The 21,508-nt window shown below is 67.8% G+C and overlaps 3 protein-coding genes across 5 annotated transcripts; 1 reads left to right on the forward strand and 2 right to left on the reverse strand.

The window, feature by feature from the left end:
• Window positions 1-3,727: 3,727 nt before the first annotated feature.
• LOC104296801 (V-type proton ATPase catalytic subunit A) lies at window positions 3,728-9,925 on the reverse strand. Its single transcript, XM_054179216.1, has 14 exons — window positions 9,844-9,925; window positions 9,515-9,643; window positions 8,638-8,852; window positions 8,168-8,305; window positions 7,317-7,468; window positions 6,628-6,790; window positions 6,421-6,529; window positions 6,013-6,135; window positions 5,808-5,922; window positions 5,157-5,220; window positions 4,858-5,061; window positions 4,380-4,474; window positions 4,099-4,270; window positions 3,728-3,830 (listed from the first exon to the last, which is right to left on the reverse strand). Exons 1-14 carry the CDS (start codon window positions 9,923-9,925, stop codon window positions 3,738-3,740), a joined length of 1,854 nt encoding a protein of 617 aa, XP_054035191.1. The 3' UTR covers window positions 3,728-3,737.
• An 838-nt stretch (window positions 9,926-10,763) lies between these two features.
• Window positions 10,764-19,944, reverse strand: DEDD (death effector domain containing). Of its 3 annotated transcripts, XM_054179191.1 has the most exons (7): window positions 19,612-19,944; window positions 19,079-19,186; window positions 18,553-18,699; window positions 17,868-18,193; window positions 11,440-11,528; window positions 11,079-11,202; window positions 10,764-10,975 (listed from the first exon to the last, which is right to left on the reverse strand). In XM_054179191.1, exons 1-7 carry the CDS (start codon window positions 19,934-19,936, stop codon window positions 10,796-10,798), a joined length of 1,299 nt encoding a protein of 432 aa, XP_054035166.1. In that variant the 5' UTR covers window positions 19,937-19,944; the 3' UTR covers window positions 10,764-10,795. The 3 variants fall into 3 exon arrangements, with proteins under 3 accessions (XP_054035166.1, XP_054035168.1, XP_054035167.1); XM_054179193.1 differs by lacking the exons at window positions 10,764-10,975; window positions 11,079-11,202 and adding an exon at window positions 11,279-11,342 and having other exon boundaries at window positions 17,868-18,116; XM_054179192.1 differs by lacking the exons at window positions 10,764-10,975; window positions 11,079-11,202; window positions 11,440-11,528 and having other exon boundaries at window positions 17,797-18,193.
• On the forward strand, window positions 13,121-15,704 carry NIT1 (nitrilase 1). The gene is made up of 5 exons (XM_054179236.1): window positions 13,121-13,367; window positions 14,198-14,301; window positions 14,375-14,508; window positions 14,610-14,735; window positions 15,426-15,704. Exons 1-5 carry the CDS (start codon window positions 13,129-13,131, stop codon window positions 15,702-15,704), a joined length of 882 nt encoding a protein of 293 aa, XP_054035211.1. The 5' UTR covers window positions 13,121-13,128.
• Window positions 19,945-21,508: the final 1,564 nt, after the last annotated feature.

A 21,508-nucleotide genomic window follows, 5' to 3' on the forward strand; every position in this document is an offset into this window, starting at 1 on the left:
CCTGGGGTGCTGTGGGGGCTGCTGTGCCCTCTCCAAGGTCCCAGTGCCCACCTCAGGTGCCCTCCACTTCGGAGCTCTCTGGGGACAGGTCCTTGGCAGCAGCACAGAGGTGGAAAAGCCCTGGGGGGAAAGAGGAAGCTGTGGGCAGGGGGGCTTGGTGGGGGCATCCCTGCTGCCCCCAGTTCAGGGCTATCCATCACGCATGGCCTGGCGCAGCTCAGCCCTGCAGAGACTGGCACAGCTCAGCACGGGAGTGACTGGTGCAGCAGTGCCAGGCCCCGGTGGGTGCCAGTACCTGCAGAGGTGGTGAGGACGACGGCGACCCAGCCCAGGATGTAGGACCAGGAGAAGTGCCAGGCAGGATGGGCAGGCCCCAGGAGGCTCAGGGTGCCAGCTGTGTACACTGACAGCCCCAGCAGGGCCAGCAGACCTGTGGGCAGAGGGCACAGCTCAGCAGCACCGGCCAGGCTGGCAGAGACCAGGTACAGCTCAGTGCAGTGGTGACTGGCACAGCTCAATGAGACTGGGCACAGCTCAGTGCAGTGGTGACTGGCACAGCTCAATGAGACTGGGCACAGCTCAGTGCAGTGGTGACTGGCACAGCTCAATGAGACTGGGCACAGCTCAGTGCAGTGGTGACTGGCACAGCTCAATGAGACTGGGCACAGCTCGGTGCCATGGCGATTGGTACAGCAGTGATTGACACAGCTCAGCCTTGACCCCTCCTTGGCACAGTCCCCGATGCCCGTGCGCCCCAGCCCGTCCCCCCCAGCCCGTGCCCACGTACCAGCCAGCAGCAGGCTGGCACCAGCCATGCGGGCACGCACCCGCCGGGCACCGCCGAGCACCACGGAGATGCCCAGGGCGAGGCCGGCGGCGGCGGCGAGGACCGAGAGCAGCATCAGCACCTGGGTGGCCTCCCAGAGGGCTGGGGGGGGACAGCGACAGGGGCTGGGGACACTGAGGGGACACAGGACACCCCTCCCGGGACAGTCCCCCCCTCCAGTCTGACCAGCAAGGACCAGACACAGATCGACAAAGCAGGGACCCCCCCCAGTATAACCAGCAGGGACCCCCCACAGCTTAACCAGCAGGGACCCCCCCTCATTATAACCAGCAGGGACCCCCCCCCCAGTATAACCAGCAGGGACCCCCCCCTCAGTATAACCAGCAGGGAACCCCCCCCAGTATAACCAGCAGGGACCCCCCCTCATTATAACCAGCAGGGACCCCTCCCCACTTTAAGCAGCAGGGACCCCCCACAGCTTAACCAGCAGGGACTCCCCCCCAGTTTAAGCAGCAGGGACCCCCCCCCAGTTTAACCAGCAGGGACCCCCCCTCAGTATAACCAGCAGGGACCCCTCCCCAGTATAACCAGCAGGGACCCCCCCCCAGTATAACCAGCAGGGACCCCCCACAGCTTAACCAGCAGGGACCCCCCTCAGTATAACCAGCAGGGACCCCCCCAGTTTAAGCAGCAGGGACCCCTCCCCAGTTTAAGCAGCAGGGACCCCTCCCCAGTTTAACCAGCAGGGACCCCCACAGCTTAACCAGCAGGGACCCCCCTCAGTATAACCAGCAGGGACCCCCCCAGTTTAAGCAGCAGGGACCCCTCCCCAGTTTAAGCAGCAGGGACCCCTCCCCAGTTTAACCAGCAGGGACACCCCCCTCAGTATAACCAGCAGGGACTCCCCCCCAGTTTAAGCAGCAGGGACCCCTCCCCAGTTTAAGCAGCACCGCTCAGACCCAGGAGGGGTCTTCCCCCTCTCCCCCCCGAGCTGAAGCAGCCCAGCCCGGATCCAGCTCAGCGCCGCGGTGCCCGGTCCCACCTAGTGGCACCAGCGCTTACCTGGGGTGCTAGGGTGGGGGTGGCACTGCCCCCCCAGGCACACGTGCCACAGCCCGAGGCTGGCAGGGCCCCCCGGTGCCCGGCGCTGTACCCAGGAGCGGGTGACAGTGGCGGCCAGCAGCAGGGACAGCCCTGTGGCCCCGCACAGCAGCCCCCCGCCTGGTGGCATCTCCTGTGGGAGGGGGACATGGGGACACCGCGGGGACATGAGGGAGACCCAGGGTGGCATCTCCTGAGGATACTGGGGACACCCATGGGGACGTCGCTGGAGACAGGAGGGACCCGGGGGTGGCATCTCCTGGGGACATCGCTGGGGGCGTGGGGGACCCGGGGGTGGCACCTCCTGAGGATACTGGGGACACTTACTGGGACATCGCTGGGGACAAGGGGGGGACACCTCCAGGGGACCCCCACGGGGACATCGCTGGGGACAGGGGAACCCGCGGGTGGCATTTCCAAGGGACAGCCGCGGGGACATCTGCAGGGGGTGGTCCCTGGAAGCCAGGGTGGCACCTCAGGGACATGGGCGTGCCCTGGGCTGGCACCTCTGGGGGCATGGGGGGCACCTCTGGGAGGCAGGTGGGGACCCTGGGGACAGCCTCACCCGCGGCCACTCACCCGCCTTCAGCGCCCGCCAGCCGCCTGCCCCATGTCCCTCTGTCCCTCTGCGCTCCGGGGCTGGGGCCAGGCCCCCGGGGGGGTCTCTGTCACGGGCTCGTGGCAGTGCCATTGTTGGGGACACAAAGCAGGGAAGGCTCTGGGCGCTGCCACCAGCTGCCTGCTGACAGCGACAAACGCTGGTCCCCGCGGCTGTCCCCGCCCCCCGAGGTGGCACCGCTGGGGGGCGGCCGGGGGGGAGGAGGTGACACACGACACGGCCAGGATGCCCCCCGGGTCCCCTGCGGACAGCAGGTGGCACCAGTCCCGGGGGGGACACTGGAAGTCACCCGGGACACCGGGGTCAGGGCGGGCAGGGACACCGAGAACAGGACACAAAGAACAGGGAGGCACTGGGGACACCAGGGTAGGGACACCCGTGTCACCTCACCCCCCCCGTGTCGCCCCTCCGTGTCAACCCTCCCGTGTCATCCCCCCCGTGTCACCCCCCCGTGCCATCCCCCCGTGTCACCCCCCCGTGTCACCCCACAGCAGCAGTGCCAAGCAGGGGGCACCTACTGACCCAATGCCAGGGTGGGCGGCACCCCCTGTCCCGGCAGTGCCCAACTGAGTGGCACCCAGCAGCCCCGGTGCCAGGGCGGTGTCTCACCGAGGCGCGATGCCACCTCCCCGCGGGCGCAGTCGCCCTGGTGCCAGCAGGAGGCAGCCGTAGGTGCCAGGGTCGCTGTCATGCAGCCCCCGCAGCACACCCCCCCGCGGTGCCACTCACTGTGTGCCACCAGCCTGGCACGGCCCCCGCAGGGCGGCTGGCAGCGGGGGGGACCCCGACTCTGGCTGCAGATGGTGGCAGCGGTGCCCGTGGTGCCACTCCAGAAGTGGCAGCCCCGGGGGGGGAGCAGTGGCACTGATGTGTGCCCCCCCCCCCGGGCGCAGCCAGCCACTGGCAGTGGCGTCACCTCCTCTGTCCTCCTTGCCACCTCCACGCCCCACTCAGGGTGGCATTGTGCCACCGAAGGAGCCACTGTCACCCCCGGGTGACTCATTGTCACCTCTGTGTCCCACCTGGAATGCCACTGCCCCCTCCAGGTCCCACCCAGGGGGTCGTTGTCACCTCCACACCCACCCAAAGGACCCCCCCCAGGCTCTGGTGCCTCCATCGGAGGCTCCTGATGACCGCGGGGAAGCCACACCCGGAGCTCAGGGCCACCACCTTTATTGGGGGGGGTTGGGGTGACCCTTGGGGACCCCACATCCTGCCCTGCCCCCCCCCTCAATCCTCCAGGTTGCGGAAGGCCAACTGCATCTCCTCGTTGAGCTGCGCGAAGGCCGCGGTGATGTTGGCCTCGCCGTCCCTCACCGGGTCCTGGGGACAGGGAGGGAACATGAGGACATCACCCTGGGGGTCCCTATGCCCCTGTGGGGGTCCCTGCACCCCTGTGGAGGTCCCTGCCTTAGCCCCACCTTGCCCTTCATGGCACCCAGCCTGTGGTGACATCACCCTGGGGGTCCCTATGGGGGTCCTCACCCCGCCCCACCACGGCCCCACCATGACCTTCATGGCACCCAGCTTGTGGTGATGTCACCCTGGGGGTCCCCACCTCTCCACGCCCCCCGCCCCCCCATGGCCCCACCTTGAACTTCATGGCGCTGAGCTTGTAGAGGATGTCCCCCAGGTTGTCCCTGATGGTGGCCCAGGTGAGGCGGCGCTCGCCGCTGCCGGTGGCCTCCACGGCGTGCCGCGCCAGCTCGTAGAAGGTGACCAAGTTGTGCAGCATCCCCACGGTCTTGTAGAAGGGACAGAACCTGGGGGGGGCAGGGGCTTGGCTCAGGGCTGCAGGAGGCCCCAGGGGCTGTGGTGGCCTGGTGGGGACTATGGTGGCCCTGGGGGGGCTGAGGTGGCCTCGGGGGGTACCTGTCGTAGGAGGAGTAACCATTCTGCTGCAGGAAGTCATCCTTGAGCAGCTTGGCCACCTCCAGGGTCACCTTGTCGGCCTCAGCCAGCGATGCCTGCGGAGGGATGGCTCTGGAGCAGCCCTGCCCACGCCCCCCGCCCTGATCCCGCAGCTCTCATCCCCAGCCCATGGCCACCACTCCCAGCCCCTGGCTCCTTCCTCAAGCTGATCCCATTCCGGATCTCCCACAGCATCCTGATGCTCATCCCATGCTCCTATCCCATATCCTGCAGCCCACCTCCATCCCATCCTGCGTCCCATATCCTGCATCCCACCTCCATCTCCATCTCCACCTCCATCCCCATCCCATCCTATCCCCATCTCATCCCCATCCCACCCTACCTCCCGTATCCCTCATCCCATCTCCACCTCTATCTCTATTCCACTTGCCACCCCCCCGGGGCCGACCCTCTCCTCCCCCCAGCGCTCCGTCCGGACCTTCCCCACCAGCTGCACGATCTCTGCCAGCTCCTCCTCCTCCTGCAGGATGCTGCGGGCGCGGCTGCGGAGCGCGGGGAGCTCGGGGTGCAGCCGCTCGTAGTGCGGCTCCAGCGCCCGCAGGTAGCGGCTGTAGCTGATCAGCCAGTTGAGCGAGGGGAAGTGCTTGCGCTGCGCCAGCTTCTTGTCCAGCCCCCAGAACACCTGCGGGGACCCCGCTCAGCCCCGCACGGCACGGCACGGAACCCTGCTCGCCCGGGCGGGGACGCGGCCAGGGGGCAGGAGGGGACTCTGCTCACCTGCACAATGCCCAGCGTGGCCGAGGTGACAGGGTCAGAGAAGTCTCCTCCCGGAGGGGATACACTGGAGATGAGATGGGAATGAAGATAAGGATGGGGACAGGGATGGGATGTGGGACATAAGGATGGGGAGGGGGTTTGGGGTAAGGGAGAGGGATGGGGCTGGAGATACAGAGTGGGTGTGTAAGTGGAGATGGGAATGGGGACAAGGATGGAGGTGGAATAGGGATGGGAACACTGCTGGTGCTGGGGGCAAGGATGAGGATGGAGGTGGCACTGCAGATGGGCTTGGGGGCAAGGGTGGAGATGAGGATGGTGATGGAGACAGCAGTGGAGAGGGAAATGAGGAAGAGGATGGGAGCTGTGGGATATGAACATGGGACTGAGGGTGGGATGGGCATGGGATGGAGATGAGGATGAGCATGTGGGACATGGCACTGGGGGTGGCATGAGGGATGTGGCATTGAGGGTGGCATGAGGGATGTGGGCCAGAGGACAGAGCTGGGCTGGGGGCAGAGACGTCGCTGGGGACCACCAAGAGATGTGAATGCGGCCAAGGGACATGGAGAGTGCCGAGGGCACAACTGGCACAGGGAGGGAGAACTGCTGGGCATGGGGATGGCCAGGGCTGGGGGGTGCCCCCCCACTCACGCTCCAACAATGCTGACGCTGCCCTCGCGGGTGGGGGACCCCAGGCACCGTGCCCGCCCTGCGCGCTCGTAGAAGGAGGCCAGGCGGGCACCCAGGTAGGCAGGGTAGCCACTGTCTGTGGGCAGCCTGGCATCACCACGGGGCACCCCAGGAAGAGGGCTTCGAGGGGTGCCCACTCCAGAAGCTGGGGGGGGGGCGTCCTAACCTGCTGGCATCTCGGCCAAGCGCCCTGAGATCTCCCTCAGGGCCTCTGCCCAGCGCGAGGTGGAGTCTGCCATCATGCTGACGTGGTGCCCCATGTCCCGGAAGTACTCGGACAGCGTGATGCCTGCCAGGGTGGCACGAGGTTGGCACCGCCGCGGCAAGGCCACGGCTCGGTGTGTGCCCCTCGTGCGCCGGGAACGTGCTCCGGTCAGCTCTCGCCTGCCTGCCTGCTCACCCACCTGGGCACGGGGCTGGGGGCGTGTGCCACACAGGGGCACAAGTGCCCAGGACCCTCCCCCATGCCATGGACCCTCACATGTCCGAGGACCCTTACCCATGCCCAAGGACCCTCTCCCATGCCCACAGACCCTCACCCACCCCACCCCCACCCCAGTGCCCCCTCACCCACCAGTGTAGATGGAGGCCTCCCGGGCAGCCACTGGCATGTTGGAGGTGTTGGCCACCAGGGTCGTGCGCTTCATGATGCTCTCTGTCCTGCCATCCACCTCCATGGTGAGCTGGGGGTGGCATCACCATCACCACCTGGTCACAAAGCCCACAGTGCCCAGCTCCCCAGCCCCCTGTGCCCCCTGTGCCCCCAGTGCCCCATGCCCACCTCGGGGAAGTCCCTCAGGACCTCGGACATCTCATTGCCGCGCTCGCCGCAGCCGACGTAGACAATGACGTCGCTGTTGGAGTACTTGGAGAGGGCCTGGGAGATGACAGTCTTGCCACAGCCAAAGGCTCCTGGGATGGCTGTGGTGCCACCCTGGACACAGCTGGGGACAGGAGCACACAGGGAGTGGCTGCCCATGGGGCGTGGTGCCCCCACACCACCCCCTGCAACTCCATGGAAGTCCTGTCCCCACCCCTGACTCCATTCCCTTCCCCATCCTTATCCCTGTGCCCATCCCCATCCCCACCCCTGTCCCCTCTCCCCCATCCCTGACTCCATTCCCTTCCCCATCCCTATCCCTGTGCCCATCCCCATCCCCACCCCTGTCCCCTCTCCCCCATCCCTGACTCCATTCCCTTCCCCATCCCTATCCCTGTGCCCATCCCCATCCCCACCCTTGTCCCCTCTCCCCCATCCCTGACTCCATTCCCTTCCCCATCCCTATCCCTGTGCCCATCCCCAACCCCACCCTTGTCCCCTCTCCCCCATCCCTGTCCCCATCCCTGACTCCATTCCCTTCCCCAGCCCCAGCCCTGTCCCCTCTCCCTGTCCCCAGTCCTCATCTCCATCCCCCTCACTGTCCCCATCCTTGTCCCCATCTCCATCCCGGTCCCGGTCCCGGTCCCTACGGGAAGAGGGCGTCCAGCACCCTCTGCCCGGTCAGCAGGGGGTGGTTCGCGGGCAGCTTCTCGGCCACCGGCCGCGTTTGTCGCACCGGCCACACCTGCAGCATCTGCAGCTTCTCGGTGCTGCCTTGGAAGTCCAGCTCCAGCACCACGTCCTGGGGGACATGACCGGACAGGATTGTCCCGCAGCGGCCGCTGGATCCCATCGAAAATGGGTCCCAGGATCCCGGGTCCCAGCTCCACCGACAGCGGCTTCCCCGCGGGCCGCACCGGGGCCCGACCCGCGTCCCGGCTGTGCCCCCGCGCTCGGGAAAGGCCATCGAGAGACGGGGACACGCGGACCGGGGACACGGGGACAAGAGCGGGGGACAGGGCAGAGAATACGGGTGGGAGGGGGACAGCAGATGGGGGATAGTGCAGGGTCGGGGGACAAGGAGAGGACAGAACGGGGGCAGAGGGTTGGACAGGGCGAACAAGGAGGGGACAGAACAAGGAGGACAAGGCAGGATGAGGAGGGCAGGGAGGGGACACGATGGGATGGGAGGAGGCAGCGACAAGGTGGGGAGGCTGGGACAGGGAGGGGACAGCGGAGGATGGCAAGGACGGGGCAGGGGGACCGGAGTGGGGAACAGGGGCGGGGGACAGGAGGGGAAAGGAAGGGCAGGACAGGGGCATGGGGAGGGACAAGAGGACAAGGAAAGATGGGGGGACAGGGGCAGGGCGGGAGAAGGAGGAGACAGGACAGATTGAGGGGACAGGAGGGGACAGGGGAACTGAGTGGGACAGGAAGGACAGGAGGGACAGGCAGGGACAGGGTACACGACCCGCTCTCAGCTGTCACCACCCGCCCGTACCGAGACGCTGTAGTGCCCAGGGGGTGCGATGTAGGTGACAGTGCCCCGGCTGCGAGGTGGCACCATGATCTTGTGCTGGATCAGAGAGTTCTCGGCCACTATCCCATAGATGTCACCTCCGGTGACGTGGCTGCCAACCTGGCAAGGGGTGGCCACGAAGATGCTGGACCCCGACAGGGACAGATGGGAGCAGGGCTGTCCCCATGCCCCCCTGTCCCTGTCCCCACAGCCCCAAGTCCCTCTGTCCCCCTGTCCCCGTGTCTCAAGCTGCCCAGGGCTGGCTGTGAGGATGTGGGACCCCAAAGGGGACAGGACGCTGGGAGAAGCAGTGTCCCCATGTCCCCACATCCCAGCTTGGTGAGGGGTGGCCTTGGTGATGCAGGACCCCAACAGGGAGCAGGGATGTCCCCTTGCCCCCACGCCCCCGTGCCCACGCCCCGTGCCCCCGGGGCGCCCCTGGGGACACGCACCCGGATGTTCTTGCTGGGGACAAAGTCCCAGGAGAGGTGGCGAGGCAGGGAGGGGACGTTGGTGCCCCGCGGGATGTAGATGCTGCGAGTCAGCTCCGCGATGTCCCGCAGCGGCCGCTGGATCCCATCGAAAATGGATCCCAGGATCCCGGGTCCCAGCTCCACCGACAGCGGCTTCCCCGTGCGCAGCACCGGGTCCCCGACCCGCACCCCGGCTGCGCCCCCCGGCTCAGGAAAGGCCACCGAGAGATGAGGACACGGGGACCGGAGGCGCAGGGACAGGAGCGGGGGACAAGGAGGGGACAGGGCGGGATGGGAGGGGCAGGGATAGGGCAGGACAAGGAGGGGACAGGAGGGGACAGGGGAACTGAGCGGGACAAAGAAGGGACAGGACAGGGGGGAGAGGACAAGATGGGGGAACAAAGAGGGGACAGGGCAGGATCGGGGGACAGGACAGGAGGGGGACAAGGAGAGGACAGGGGGCAGAGGGCGGGACAGGGAGGACAAGGAGGGAACAGGACAAGGGGGACAAGGCAGGATGAGGGGGACAGGGAGGTGACACGATGGGATGGGAGGAGGCAGCGACAGGCAGGGGACAGCGGAGGATAGCAAGGACAGGACAGGGGGACCGGAGTGGAGAACAAGGACAAGGGAAGAGAGGGACAGGGGAGGAAGGGGACAGGGAGGAAAGGAGTGGCAGGAGGGACAAGGGGACAGGGAAGGAAGAATGGGATAAGGGCACAAGACAGGACGGGGGCGACACAGAGAAGGGCAGGGAAAGGCGGGGGGATGGGGAGGGGACACGGGGGTGGGCAGGGGCCAGGCGGGGGTGGGCAGGGGCCAGGCGGGGGTGGGCAGTCAGGCGGGCACAGGATACAGGTCTCCTCGTAGACCTGGAGCGTGGCCATGTCCCCCTCCAGCCGGATGATCTCCCCGACCAGCTCGGCGTGGCCCACCCGCACCAGCTCGTACATGGCCGCCCCTGCCATGCGGGTGGCTGTCACCACTGCAGGGGACACGCGCGGGGACAAGCCACTGTCACCCCCAAATCATCGCCCTCCCAACGCCCTGCCCCCGGGCCCCAGCCCACCGCCACCTCCCTCACCCTCAACCCCCCAGTCCCTCCGAGGGGGCTCCCCGGCCCCCATCCCCTCCCCAGCCGCCACGCCGGGGACACAAAGGCCACCAAGGTCCCCGTCTCGGTACCGGGGCCTGAGACGCCGTGGACAGAGCCCAGCAAGCTCTCCCGCTCCGCCTCCTCCAGCCGCGGTCCCCCGGTGACTTCCATGGCGTCCCCTCCAGCACTGGGGTGGCAGCGGGGTGGCACCGGGGTTATATGGGTGTGGGGGCTGGGGGGAACTGGCTGTGCCCGGCGATGGGTGACAGGGACAGGGGACAGGGAGGGCGGAGGCTGTGTACAGTCAACAGCCTCTGCCCCTCCTGTCCCCCCCGCGCTTGCCACGGCCGCGCCCTGGGGCTGCCCCACGCCAGCCTGTGCCAGCCGGCACCGACCTCTGCCAGCCCCAGGGGTTGGTGGCACCTTCCCCGCTGCCACCACGGTGTCCCCAGGGACCTGCCTCCCTGCCCTGTCCCTGCCTTTTGGGGTGCCCCCAGCCCTCAGCAGCACACGTGTGGGCACCCACCCCACTCAGCGTGGGGTCCCCCAACACCCACACTTAGGCACCCCCCCCGTGGCACCCAGGCCATCACTTTGGGGTCCCTTAGAAGCATCCAACTCTGGTTTTGGGGTTCCCCCACAGCAAAGATGTGGGCACCCACCCTGCCACCCACCCCCTTATTTTGGGGTCCCCTCAGAGGCAGCCACGCTTTATTTTGAACACCCCCCCCCCCTCCCCCCCCCAGCACTTCAGCCCTGGGGGGGGAATTCTCTCCCCCTGCCCCCAGCCCTGCCCACCCCAGGGCAGGCACCCCCCAAGCCCCCACCTGGCACCCCCCTCTGCCCCCCAAAGCATAGCCCCACCTTTAGCTCACCCCATGGGGCACACACTGGGGGGGGGAACCCTATTTTGGTGCCCCCCCAGAGCTGCACCCCCTCTTGCCCCTGCCCAGAGCCAGCAGTGCCCAGGGGATGCCCAGCCCAGGTTTATTGAGGGAAGCCACAATACAAAGGGGGTGAGGGGAAAATCTGGGCAGGGGGCTACGAGACCAAGACCCCAGCAGCACCCCCCTTGGCCCCAGCCCCCTCGGGGCCCTCTTTGGGGGGCTGCTTGGGGTCCTCCTCCCCCACCAGGCGGATGTTGTGCTTCTCCCTGAAGTCGTTCAGCTCCCGGCCCTTGGCCTGCAGCTGCTGGTTCAGCGTCTCGATGATTTTGCCGATCTGGGGGGGACAGAACAAAAAGTGGGGGGCTGGGGTCAGCTTGGGAGCTGAAAGGGGGTCCCTGAGAAGGTCCTCAGAGGGTTCCTCGGCCGCCTCTCTCCACCTGCTCTTTGTTGTTCTCCAGGGCTGGCAGCACCTCCTTGACCGTCCGCTCCACCAGGATGCCGCCGACCATGCGGTAGCAGCGCCGGGTGGGGTCCACCTCCCGCAGCGTCTCGATCACCAGGCTGGGGGAGGAGCAGGCTGAGGGGCAGGGACGAGCAGGGGGCAGAGGGGGCAGGAGGAAGAGCAGGGGGATGCAATAGGTGAGGAAAGGGAGGAGCAGGGGGAAGAGGAGCAGGTGAAGGGCTCAGAGGAGAGGAAAGCGCTGGAGAAGGAAAGGAAGATGAGGGGGAGGTGGCGAAGGAGGAAGAGGAGGAGATGAAGGGGTGATGAAGGCCCTCACGGCCCAGCGCCCTCCTGACCTGTGCTCGTTCAGCTCCAGCTCCAGCTCGGCCGCCTTGGAGGCCAGGCCGCGCTGCTCCTGCCGCAGCCGGTTGAAGCGAGTGACCACCTGCGGCGCAGGACACAGCTGAGCCCCGCGGGCTGCGGCAGCCCCGCACGGCGCCAGGGACCCCTCCCCAGGCCACGGAGCCCCCGCAGGGCCAGGGACACCCCCTCGGTGCCAGCGGACATCTCCCCCGCCCAGGGTCAGTGTTCCCCCCTTTAAGTGCCCGAGGCCTGCCCGGGACCCCAGCGGTACCAGGGGACCTCCCCCGCTGCCAGGACCCTGCCCAGAACCTCTCCCAAGGCCATACGACCCCCGCCAAAGGCCGGAGACCCCCACCCAGGGCCAGGAACACCCCCCTCGCTGCCAGGGGCCCCCCCAGGTGGCAGGGCCCTTGCCAGAGACCCCCTCCCAGGCTTAGGGCCACCCCACCCGTGCCCGAGGCCTGCTCAGGACCCCACCGGTACCAGGGGAAGACCCGCGCCGGTGCCCCGGCCCCGCTCTAGCTGCCGGCCTCGATGCCAGGGCCCGTGCCAGGGTCGGCTCTTCCCTCCCTCAGTGCCCGAAGCCTGCCCAGGACCCCCCCGGTGCCAAGGCCCTGCCCGGGACCCCGCACCCACGGTGCCCGGAGGCACGCCCCCCGCGCCAGGGCCCCTCCCCGGTGCCCGAGGCCTCCTCGCGTCCCTCCTGCCGGCGCCAGGGCCCCGCTCGACCCCACCCCGGGCGCCGCGGGCCCGGACCTGCTCCGCTGTCAGCGCTTTGCCCCCAGCCGTAGCCCCCGGCCGCCCCTTCCCGCTGTCCGCCATCTTCCCCCCTGCCCCGCCCCATATCCGGTCTGCGCCGGAAGGGGCGGAGCCTACCCGGGCGCCAGCTCGGCGGCGGGCAGCGGCGCCATCTTTAGTACGGGCACCGCCTGGGGACTTTGCCCTCATCCCCTCGGTGCTGCCAGTGGGGCATGTACGAGCCGGGGGCACCTGGGGGGGGGTCCGGGGGGGAAGTCAGGGGGAGCCAGGGGTGGCGTGAGGGGCTGGGGGGGCCGGCTGGGGAGTGCAGGGCACAATAGGGGGGGAGGGTTGGGGTAAATTGGGCCACTGAGGGGAGTTGGTGAGACCGGGGCGGGGAGCAGGTTGTGGGGGTGCTGGGTGGTCCCAGGGGTGTCGGGGCAGTTGGGGTCTGGTTTGGGGCAGTTTGGGGGTGCTGGGGGCAGTTTGGGTCTGGTTTGGGGCAGTTTGGGTCTGGTTTGGGGCAGTTTGGGGGTGCTGGGGGCAGTTTGGGTCTGGTTTGGGGCAGTTTGGGGGTGCTGGGGACAGTTTGGGTCTGGTTTGGGGCAGTTTGGGTCGGACCTGGGGGCAGTAGGGCCGCAGCAGGACCTGTCCTGTGACAGCCACCCCCAGGGTGCCCTGCATGGGTGCTGGCACCATCCCCCTGGCCATGTGTGCCCCCAGGACAGTGTGTGCCCCCCTGCCCCTGGCACAGGGATGTGGCAGCAGCCCTGATGCCCCCTCCTCACCCCAGGCTGAGAGCAGTGCCCAGGACCCCCCTGCGCTGCCTCTTCCTGCGCCCCCCAGGCCCGCGGGGCAGGGGCTCCGGGCACGCCGCCAGTGCCCGGTGCCAGCTCCGGGGCTCTGTGTCGCAGTGCCACCACCCCCAGCAGCCAGCCCAGGCCATGGAGGGTCCCCCCAGGCTGAAGCCCCTGGTGGCCGTGTGCCAGGTCACCTCCACGCCCGACAAGGAGCTGAACTTCGCCTCCTGTGCCAGGCTGGTGCGGGAGGCAGCAGGGCGCGGTGCCAGCATCGTCTTCCTCCCTGAGGGCTTCGACTACATCGGAGAGAGCACTGCCCAGACCCTCAGCCTGGCAGAGGGGCTGGATGGGGACATCATGGGACGCTACATGCAGCTGGCCAGGTACCATGGGGACAAGCCCTGGGGTCCAGGTGGAGGTGGGGGACAAGTGGTGGCCCTCAGGGGTCTGTGCAGCGTCAGCTGCAGGCAGACTGAGGCACTCAGCAGGTTTGCAGCTGGCACCGAGCTGCCTGGTGAGGCTGAGTGAGGGGTGGGATCCACCCAGAGGGACCTGGGCAGGCTGAGGAGAACCTCAGGAGGTGCAACAAGGCCCAGGCCAAGGTCCTGCACCTGGCTCCGGACAAGCAGGCTGGGGGTGATGAGATTGAGAGCAGCCCTGCAGGAAGGACTTTGGGGGTGCTGGGGGCTGTTCAGGCTGGAGAAGAGAAGGCTCCAGGCTGACCTTAGGGCAGCCCTCCAGTAGCTGAAGGAGCTCCAGGAGAGCTGGGGAGGGACTGTTCAGAAGGGCTTAGGGTGATGGACAAGGGACAATGGTTTGGAACCGGAGCAGGGCAGATTTAGGTTGGTCCTCAGGAGAAGTTCTGCACCATGAGGCAGGGGAGACACTGGAACAGATTGCCCAGGGCTGTGGTGGAGGCCTTGCCCCTGCAGACATCCAAGGCCAGACCTGCAGTGTCCCTGGGCAGCCTGCTCTGGCTGCAGGTGTCCCTGCTGCCTGCAGGGGGTTTGGGCAGATGTCCTTGGGGGCTCCCTTCCAGCCTGAGGCCTTCTGTGACGCCTGAGCTGGTGAAGATGGAGCCTCTGGGGTTGCCACAAGGGACAGCAGCTCCCCAACCCCAGCACCAAGCTGTAGCCCTGCTTGATCCAAGCCCCAGCAGTGGTCCTGGGGGGTCCCCAGCAGAGCAGGGGTGACACCAGGTCCCTGTCCACAGGGAGTGCAAGGTGTGGCTGTCCCTGGGGGGCTTCCACGAGCGCGGCCAGGACTGGGCGGCCACGCAGCGCATCTACAACTGCCATGTGCTGCTGGACCCCGCAGGTGAGCCCTGCCCCACCTTACCCGGGGGGTGAGGGGGTCCCCAGGGCCTCATGTGCCACCCTCTTGTCCCCAGGGACGCTGGTGGCAGCCTACAGGAAGACTCACCTGTGTGACGTGGAGCTGCAGGGCAGAGTCTCCATGAGGGAGAGCAGCTTCACCAACCCTGGCGCCGAGATCCTGCCGCCGGTGGACACCCCGGTGGGCAAGGTACCCATAATGGGGAGGGGTGAGGGGGGGTGGGGGGACGCCTCGGGGGTGTCCCTGAGCGTCCTCTCCCTGTCCTCACTGCTGTCCCTTGTCCCCAGCAGCTTGGGCTCTGCATCTGCTACGACCTGCGCTTCCCGGAGGTGTCGCTGGCCCTGCGCCGCGCCGGGGCTCAGCTCCTCACCTACCCCTCGGCCTTCACCTTCCCCACCGGCTCTGCGCACTGGGAGGTGAGGCCTGGACCCCTCCCCACTGCCAGCAGGGGCTGAGGGTCGCTGATGTGCACAGCCTGAGGGGCTGAGGAAGGGCCAGGTCGTGGCTGACCAAGCTGAGCTCCTGCGGTGACAGCTGAGCGCCTGAGGCACAGCTCTGGGCCCGACGGGAGCTTGGGGCACCCTGGGCGAAGGGGATGGAGGCTCCCTGGGGTGGGGGCAGGTGGCACCCGGCTGGGGGGGAGTGGAGCTGCTGGAGGCTCTGCAGAGGGCCCTGGCCGGGCTGGAGCCATGGCAGAGGTGCACCAAGGCCAAGGGCTGGGTCCTGCCCTTGGGTCACAACAACCCCAAGGAGGCTCCAGGCCGGGGTGGGAAGTGCCCAGCAGAAGGGGAGCTGGGGGTGCCGGTGCCAGCAGCCGAGGCCGAGCCAGGGCAGGCCCAGGCTGGCCTCGAGGACAATTTGTGCCCTGCAGGAGTGCTCAGGGCCTGGCACAGGCTGCCCAGGGGGGTGGTGGAGTCCCCAGCCCCGCAGGGCCCATGGCAGCTGGGGCCAGGCTCTGGTGCCCGAGGTGGGGCTGGGTCGGTGCTGGGCTGGAAGCCCTTGGGAGCTCTTCTCCAACCTCAGTGCCTGCCCCGGGGGGGCTTCCGTCCTGGGGGTGCCCCGGGGCCAGGTGCCCGGAGCCAGGTGCCCCCTTCCTGACCCTGCAGGTGCTGCTGCGGGCCCGAGCCATCGAGTGCCAGTGCTACGTGGTGGCAGCAGCCCAGACCGGGCAGAACCATGGGCACAGGACCTCCTTCGGCCACGCCATGGTGGTGGACCCCTGGGGCGCGGTGGTGGCGCAGTGCCACGAGGGCCCTGGGCTCTGCTACGCCGAGGTCGACCTTGGCTACCTGCGGCTGGTGCGCAGCCAGATGCCGGTGCAGGGGCACCGCCGCCACGACCTCTACGGCACCCTGGAGGCCAAGGGCTTGGCAGCTGCGCCCTGAAACCCTGGCAGGGGCCGTGGGCACCCTGGAAGCCGTGGCGCTGGCACCGGCCCCTAAGCCCCGGGGCAGTGGGCAGGGGGTTGGCAGCGGCACCACGCCGGGGGGGGAGGGGCTGCTGCTGGAGAGGTTTTTATTCCAAGAACCCCAAAAAGCTACACGGGGGGGGGGGGGGGATTAAAAAAATACAGAAATCCACAGAACTGACACCAAAATGAGGCCCAGGGCTGAGCTTGGGGGCGCAGGGAGGGGTTTGGGGGAGGGTCACACGCACCAGGAGCCCCCCCAAAATGTGCCCCCCACCCCCTCCTCACCCCTCAGAGCTGGGGGGGGGCAAAAACTGAGGCAAAAGAAGGCAAAATTGGGCTGGGGGACCCCAATAAAAGAAAGGGGGGGGGGCACTTGGGGGGGGTAATGGTCACTTTGGGGGGGTGGGAAGGACAATTTGGGGGACAAAAGTGTCATTGGGGGGCAGTGTCAATGCTGGGGGGCAAAAGGCCATTCTTGGGGGGCAGGAGTGAGAATTTTGGGGGCAAAACTCCGTTTTTGGGGGAAAAAGACGCTGGGGGGGGGGCAATGAATATTCTGGGGGGTGGGAGTCAATCTGGGGCCCAAAGGGCATTGGGGGGGGCAATGCTCAGTTGAGGGGCTGGGGGTGAGACTTTGGGGGGGCAAAGGCCATGGGGGGGAAGGCCTTTTTTGGGGGGAATTGGTCATTTTGGGGGGGCAGAGCCTGTTTTGGGGGGGCCTCTATCCCCACCCCCAGCACCTTCAGGCAGAGGCTCAGCTGCCTGCTGCCAGCAACAGGCAGCTCCCCCTTGCCCCCCCCCCAGTCTCCAACTGATAAAGGGGGACAGAGGTGGGGGGGGAAAAGGCCTTGGGGGGGGCTGGGCAGGAGGATTTTGGGGGGTCCCTCACCCCCCAAGGGCCCCCCCCCAGCCAGGGGAGGGGGACACAAAGGCACAAGGGGAAAAAGTTTTACTCCTGAGAACCCCAAGCTCGGGGACAAGGAAAAGGGGGGGCAGGGATTGGGGTGGGGGGGGACCCCCCTTGGGGTGGTGACAGAAGAGGGGACAGAGGCAGCAGGCAGGGCCCTGCGGTGCCCCGGGGGGGCTCTGCCTCTGCCCTGGCTGTGGCTGGGAAGGGAAAAGGGCCAAAGGAAAACAAAGCAGCAAGGGGGAGGGGCAGGGGCAGGAGGAGGACACTGAGGACATCTCCAAGGTGCTCCTCAGGGCTCTGGGGTTGGAGGCTTCCCTCCAGGCTCTTCTCAGAGTAAAACCGGGGGGGGGGAGGGGGAAATAATTAACCAAAACAAAAACCACAACAAAAAGAATGAACAAAAAACCCCAAGCTGAAAAGCTGCCAAGGGAAGGAAGGAGCAGAGCCCAGGGGGGGCCCAGGGGGGGCCAGGACCTTCCACAAGTCAAGGCTGAGCCTCCCAAGGTGGTTGAGGAGCCCAAGTTGACCCTTCCAAGGGGATGGAAAGCATCAAGGAGCCAAGGTTGAGCCTCCCAGGTTGGCTGAGGAGCCAAGGTTGATGCCTCCAGGCTGGGGGAAACCATCCAGGAGCCAAAGTTAACCCCTCCCAAGGACCCCCCCAGGTGGCAGAAGCCATCCTGGAGCCATGGTTGACCCCCCCAAGGTTGTGGAAACCACCAAGCAGCCAGAGCTGAGCTCTGCAAGTTGGTTGAGCAGCCAGAGCTGAGCCCTCTGAGGTGACAGCATCAAGGAGCCCAAACTTGTCCCCTGCCCAAGCTGCCTGAACAGCCCAACCCTGACCCCCCCCAGGCCGCAGAGGCCTCAGGGAGCCAACCCTGACCCCCCCGAGGCCGCAGAGGCCTCAGGGAGCCAACCCTGACCCCCCCAAGGCCGCAGAGGCCTCAGGGAGCCAACCCTGACCCCCCCCAAGGCCGCAGAGGCCTCAGGGAGCCAACCCTGACCCCCCCCAGGCCGCAGAGGCCTCAGGGAGCCAACCCTGACCCCCCCAAGGCCGCAGAGGCCTCAGGGAGCCAACCTCGACCCCTCTGCGCGTGGCCTGAGCAGCCCCAGGCCGCCCCCCGGCCGCGGGGCTCGGGGGGCCCAGTCCTGCCCCCTCCTCGCCGGGCGGTGGCCTCCTCAGGGGGCTGTCTGCAGCATCAAGTTCCTCAGCAGTTTCTGCCTCCCCACCTCGTAGTCCTCCTCGTCCACGTTGACCAGCAGCTTGATGGCCTCGTGCCCCACCGCCTGCTTCAGCGAGTCCGTGATGAAGACTCCCTTGAGGGCCTCCAGCAGGGAGCCGTTGATGTAGTCGCGCCAGAAGGCGTCGAGGTAGGTGAGCTCGGAGAACTTGATGTCGCAGATGATGGAGCCCAGGTCCCTGGACTTGAGGATGGTGTTGGCCTGGTTGAAGCGCTCGAACTGCCGCTCCAGGGGGTCCTGCTTGTTGGAGAAGACGTTGCCCTGCAGCGCCGTCTCGTGCTGGCAGTACTCGGCGCGCACCCGCAGGCGGATGTCTGCCGGGGGCAAGAGGCAGCTGCTGAGGGAGCACCCCCCAGGGGCGGGGCGGGAGCTCCCCAACCCCACCCTGCCATGGCCCCTCCCTGCAAGCCACACCCTGCCACGGCCCCACCCGGGTTGGGGAGGGGGAGCACAAAGAAGGTGATGCTGAAGGGACCTCCAAAGTTGGTGTGGAATGGCTTGGAAGGGACCATGGAGGGCACCCAGTTCCAACCACCCCCCCGCCATCATCACCATGGAATGGGTTGGGTTGGACCCTCAAGGTCACCCTGTACCCCCAACCCCTCCCATTCCCCAACTCCCCTGCACCCCCACACCCCCTCCAAGCATCCCCTGCACCCCCAAGCGGCCTCACCGCAGGTTTGCTTCTCCTTTGGGTCTGGGGTCGCAGACTTCCTCCTCTTGCGGTGGCCGCCCAGGAGGCTGCGGCCGCGCCCCGGCCGCTTGGGGCCCAGCTGGGGGCCGGCAGGGGAGCAGCAAACCACAGGGTGGTGGGGAGGCACTGCGGGGGGGAACAGGGATCAGGGGACACCGAGACCCCCACTGCACCCCAAGCCCTTGGGACAGCCTGGGGGTGCTTCCTGCCTCACTGTCCCCTGCCCCCCACCAAAGGGGAAAGCCCCCCCCAAATCCTGCTCCAGTCCCACCGCTGCCACCCCTCCTGCCCAGCTGTGCCCCCCAACCTTGACCAAGAGAGGACCCCTCCCCCCTGCCAAACGACACCCCAAGACTCAGCAGCTGCCCCCCCAGTTCAACTTCCCCCCCCATGTGTGGGGCTGGTGGCAGCTGGGCCGGGACAGAGGGGAAGCCACTGGGGAGCAGACAAGATCCCCATGGAGCAAAGCCCCCCAGGAGCCCCCCAGGCCCTGCGCTGCCCCCACCTGATTTGTGTGGGGGGGCCAGGCCCTGCTCGCTGCGCCCTGCGGCCCGCGGCGTCACGTAGCGGATGGAGGTCTCCTCCAGGTACTTATCCACCAGGTCCGGGCACACTGTGGGCACAGGGGTGTGGGAGCCCGGGGCAGGAGGGGCACACGGGGCAGCCTGGGGGGGCTCCAGGTGCAGCACCCCCGGGGAGCAGGAGGGGGTCTCAGGGGGCATGTCTCGGGGGGAGCGTCTCAGGGGTCATCACGCTGCGGGTCTGGGGTTGGGTCTTGGTGGGGGGTGTGGTGTGTGTGTCTCAGAGGTCAGCACCCCTGGGGCAGGGGGAGGGTCTCAGGGCCAGGGTGGGGGGAAGGTGTCTCAAGGGTCAGCACCCCTGGGGGCGGGGGGAGGGTCTCGGGGGTCATCACCATGGGGGTCGGGGCAGCGGGGGGAGTCTCAGGGGTCAGCACCCCCAGGGCAGGGGGAGGGTCTCGGGGACCAGGGGGGGTCCCAGGGTGGGGGTCTCAGGGGTCACCCCGGGGGGGTCACTGACCGGCCCTCCTCCTCTTGAGCGTGACGTAGGGCAGCAGGTCGTGGCGGGTGATGATGCGCAGCAGCTGCAGCACCTGCCGCAGGTTGCTCTCGTCGCAGCGGCCCTGCCGCTCCAGCGCCAGCAGGAAGTCCCTGCCGCCGCGGATGCGGCCGCGCTCGTAGTCGTCGATGACGTCGACGAAGAGGAAGGAGAGGACGCGCACGTCGCGGTGCGTCAGCTGCGAGCCCACCACCTCGAACATGCGGTGCAGGCTGTAGAGGCCGTGCTCGCCCTCGCCGCCCTCCTCCGGCCAGGCCTGCCCGCGGCGCCGCTTGGGGGCGGCCATGGCCCCGCCTGCGGCACAGGAGGGAGCGGGGGGTCGGCGGGGGGCCCCGGCGCTCGGCCTCCCCTCCCCTCCGCTGGAGCCTCCCCAGGGGCAGCCTCGGCCGGGTGCTGGCCCTGCTGGAGAAGAGCTCCGCAGGCTCCTTCTAAGCCCAACCCTTGTGCCGCGCTGGGGGCTCCGAGCAACCTCACCCAGGTCCTGTCCCTCACGGGGATCAGCCTTGGCTCCTACTGGGCTTTGGGGGTCTCCCCAGGCCTCCGGGGGGTCTCCCCACCCTCCGGCAGAGCGGCTCTGCAGTGCATCCTTGACTCACTCCTGACCCCCAACAAAACTCTGCTGCCCCCACACCAGCACCAAGCCCCTGCCTGGGGCTCCCCCCCCCCCCCCCAGCCAGGGGTGCTCCCAGGTCCCAGCCTCTGCCATGGGAACAAAGCCCTGAATGGTGGGAAGGGAAGAGGCCTTTGAGGATCATGCCCAGGGCCAAGGACATCTCCCAGCACAGCAGCCTGCTCCCAGCCTCAGACTACCTCAGCTGCAATGGTTCCAGGGATGCGACAGCCCCCAGCTCCCAGGGCAGCCTGGACCAGGGCCTCAGCAGCCTCATGGTGAAGAACTTCTCCCTTCTCTCCACTCCCAATCTCCCTCTTGCAGTTCCAGACCATGCCCCACCCTGTCCTGCCTCCACAGGCCCTGCTCAGAGGTCTGTCCCCAGCTTTCTGCTCAGCACTGGGAGGTCTCCAGAAGGTCTCCCTGAAGCCCTCTCCCAGCTGAGCTCTCCCAGCCTGGCCTCTCTCAGCCTGGCCTCTCAGCAGAGGGCTTCCAGCCTTCCCACCGTGGCTGTGGGCTCCTCTGGCCCTGCTCCAGCAGGTCCCTGTCTGTGCTGAGGCCCCCAGAGATGCCCCAGCACTGCAGGGGGGGGGTCTCAGCAGAGGAGGGAGGTTGGATCCCCCCCCCCTTCCACCTGCTGCTCCCAACCAGGGACCCAAGAGCAAGAGGGGAGGCCCAAGGCAGAAGGGAGCAGCTGCTCAGCAGGTCCCAACCTGCTTGGCTCCCAGGCTGGAGCAGAGCAGCCCTGGTCAGACCGGCTCCGGAGCTCCCTGCCCCTGCTCAGCCGGTTCCTCACCCGGGGCCAGACCCCACCCCGGGAAGGTCCTCAGCACCCCACTGTCACCAGCAGCCCCAATGCTCCCCTGAGAGCCACAGGCACCAGCCCCAGAGAGCAGGGGCCCACAGCAGGCAGGTGACACCAGGCTGTCACCTGTGGCTGGGATGACAGCGACGCCAACAAGGCTGGGAGTGAGCTCCAGAGCTCCCCAGGGATGCCTGGGGGGCTGCAGCCCCCACAAAGCACATCCCAGGGCTTGGGCTGGGGGCAGCACCTGCAGTAAAGCAGCTCCTGTGCCTCCTGACTGCGGCCCTGCCCTGCCCTGCCCGGCCTGGGCCCTGCCCTGCCCTGCCCGGCCTGGGCCCTGCCCTGCCCTGCCCGGCCTGGGCCCTGCCCTGCCCCGCCCTGCCTGACTGCAGCCCTGCCCGGCCTGGGCCCTGCCCTGCCCTGCCCGGCCTGGGCCCTGCCCT

Source organism: Dryobates pubescens (genome assembly GCF_014839835.1).
Source record: "Dryobates pubescens isolate bDryPub1 chromosome 41 unlocalized genomic scaffold, bDryPub1.pri SUPER_41_unloc_2, whole genome shotgun sequence".
Taxonomy (NCBI): Eukaryota; Metazoa; Chordata; class Aves; order Piciformes; family Picidae; genus Dryobates; species Dryobates pubescens.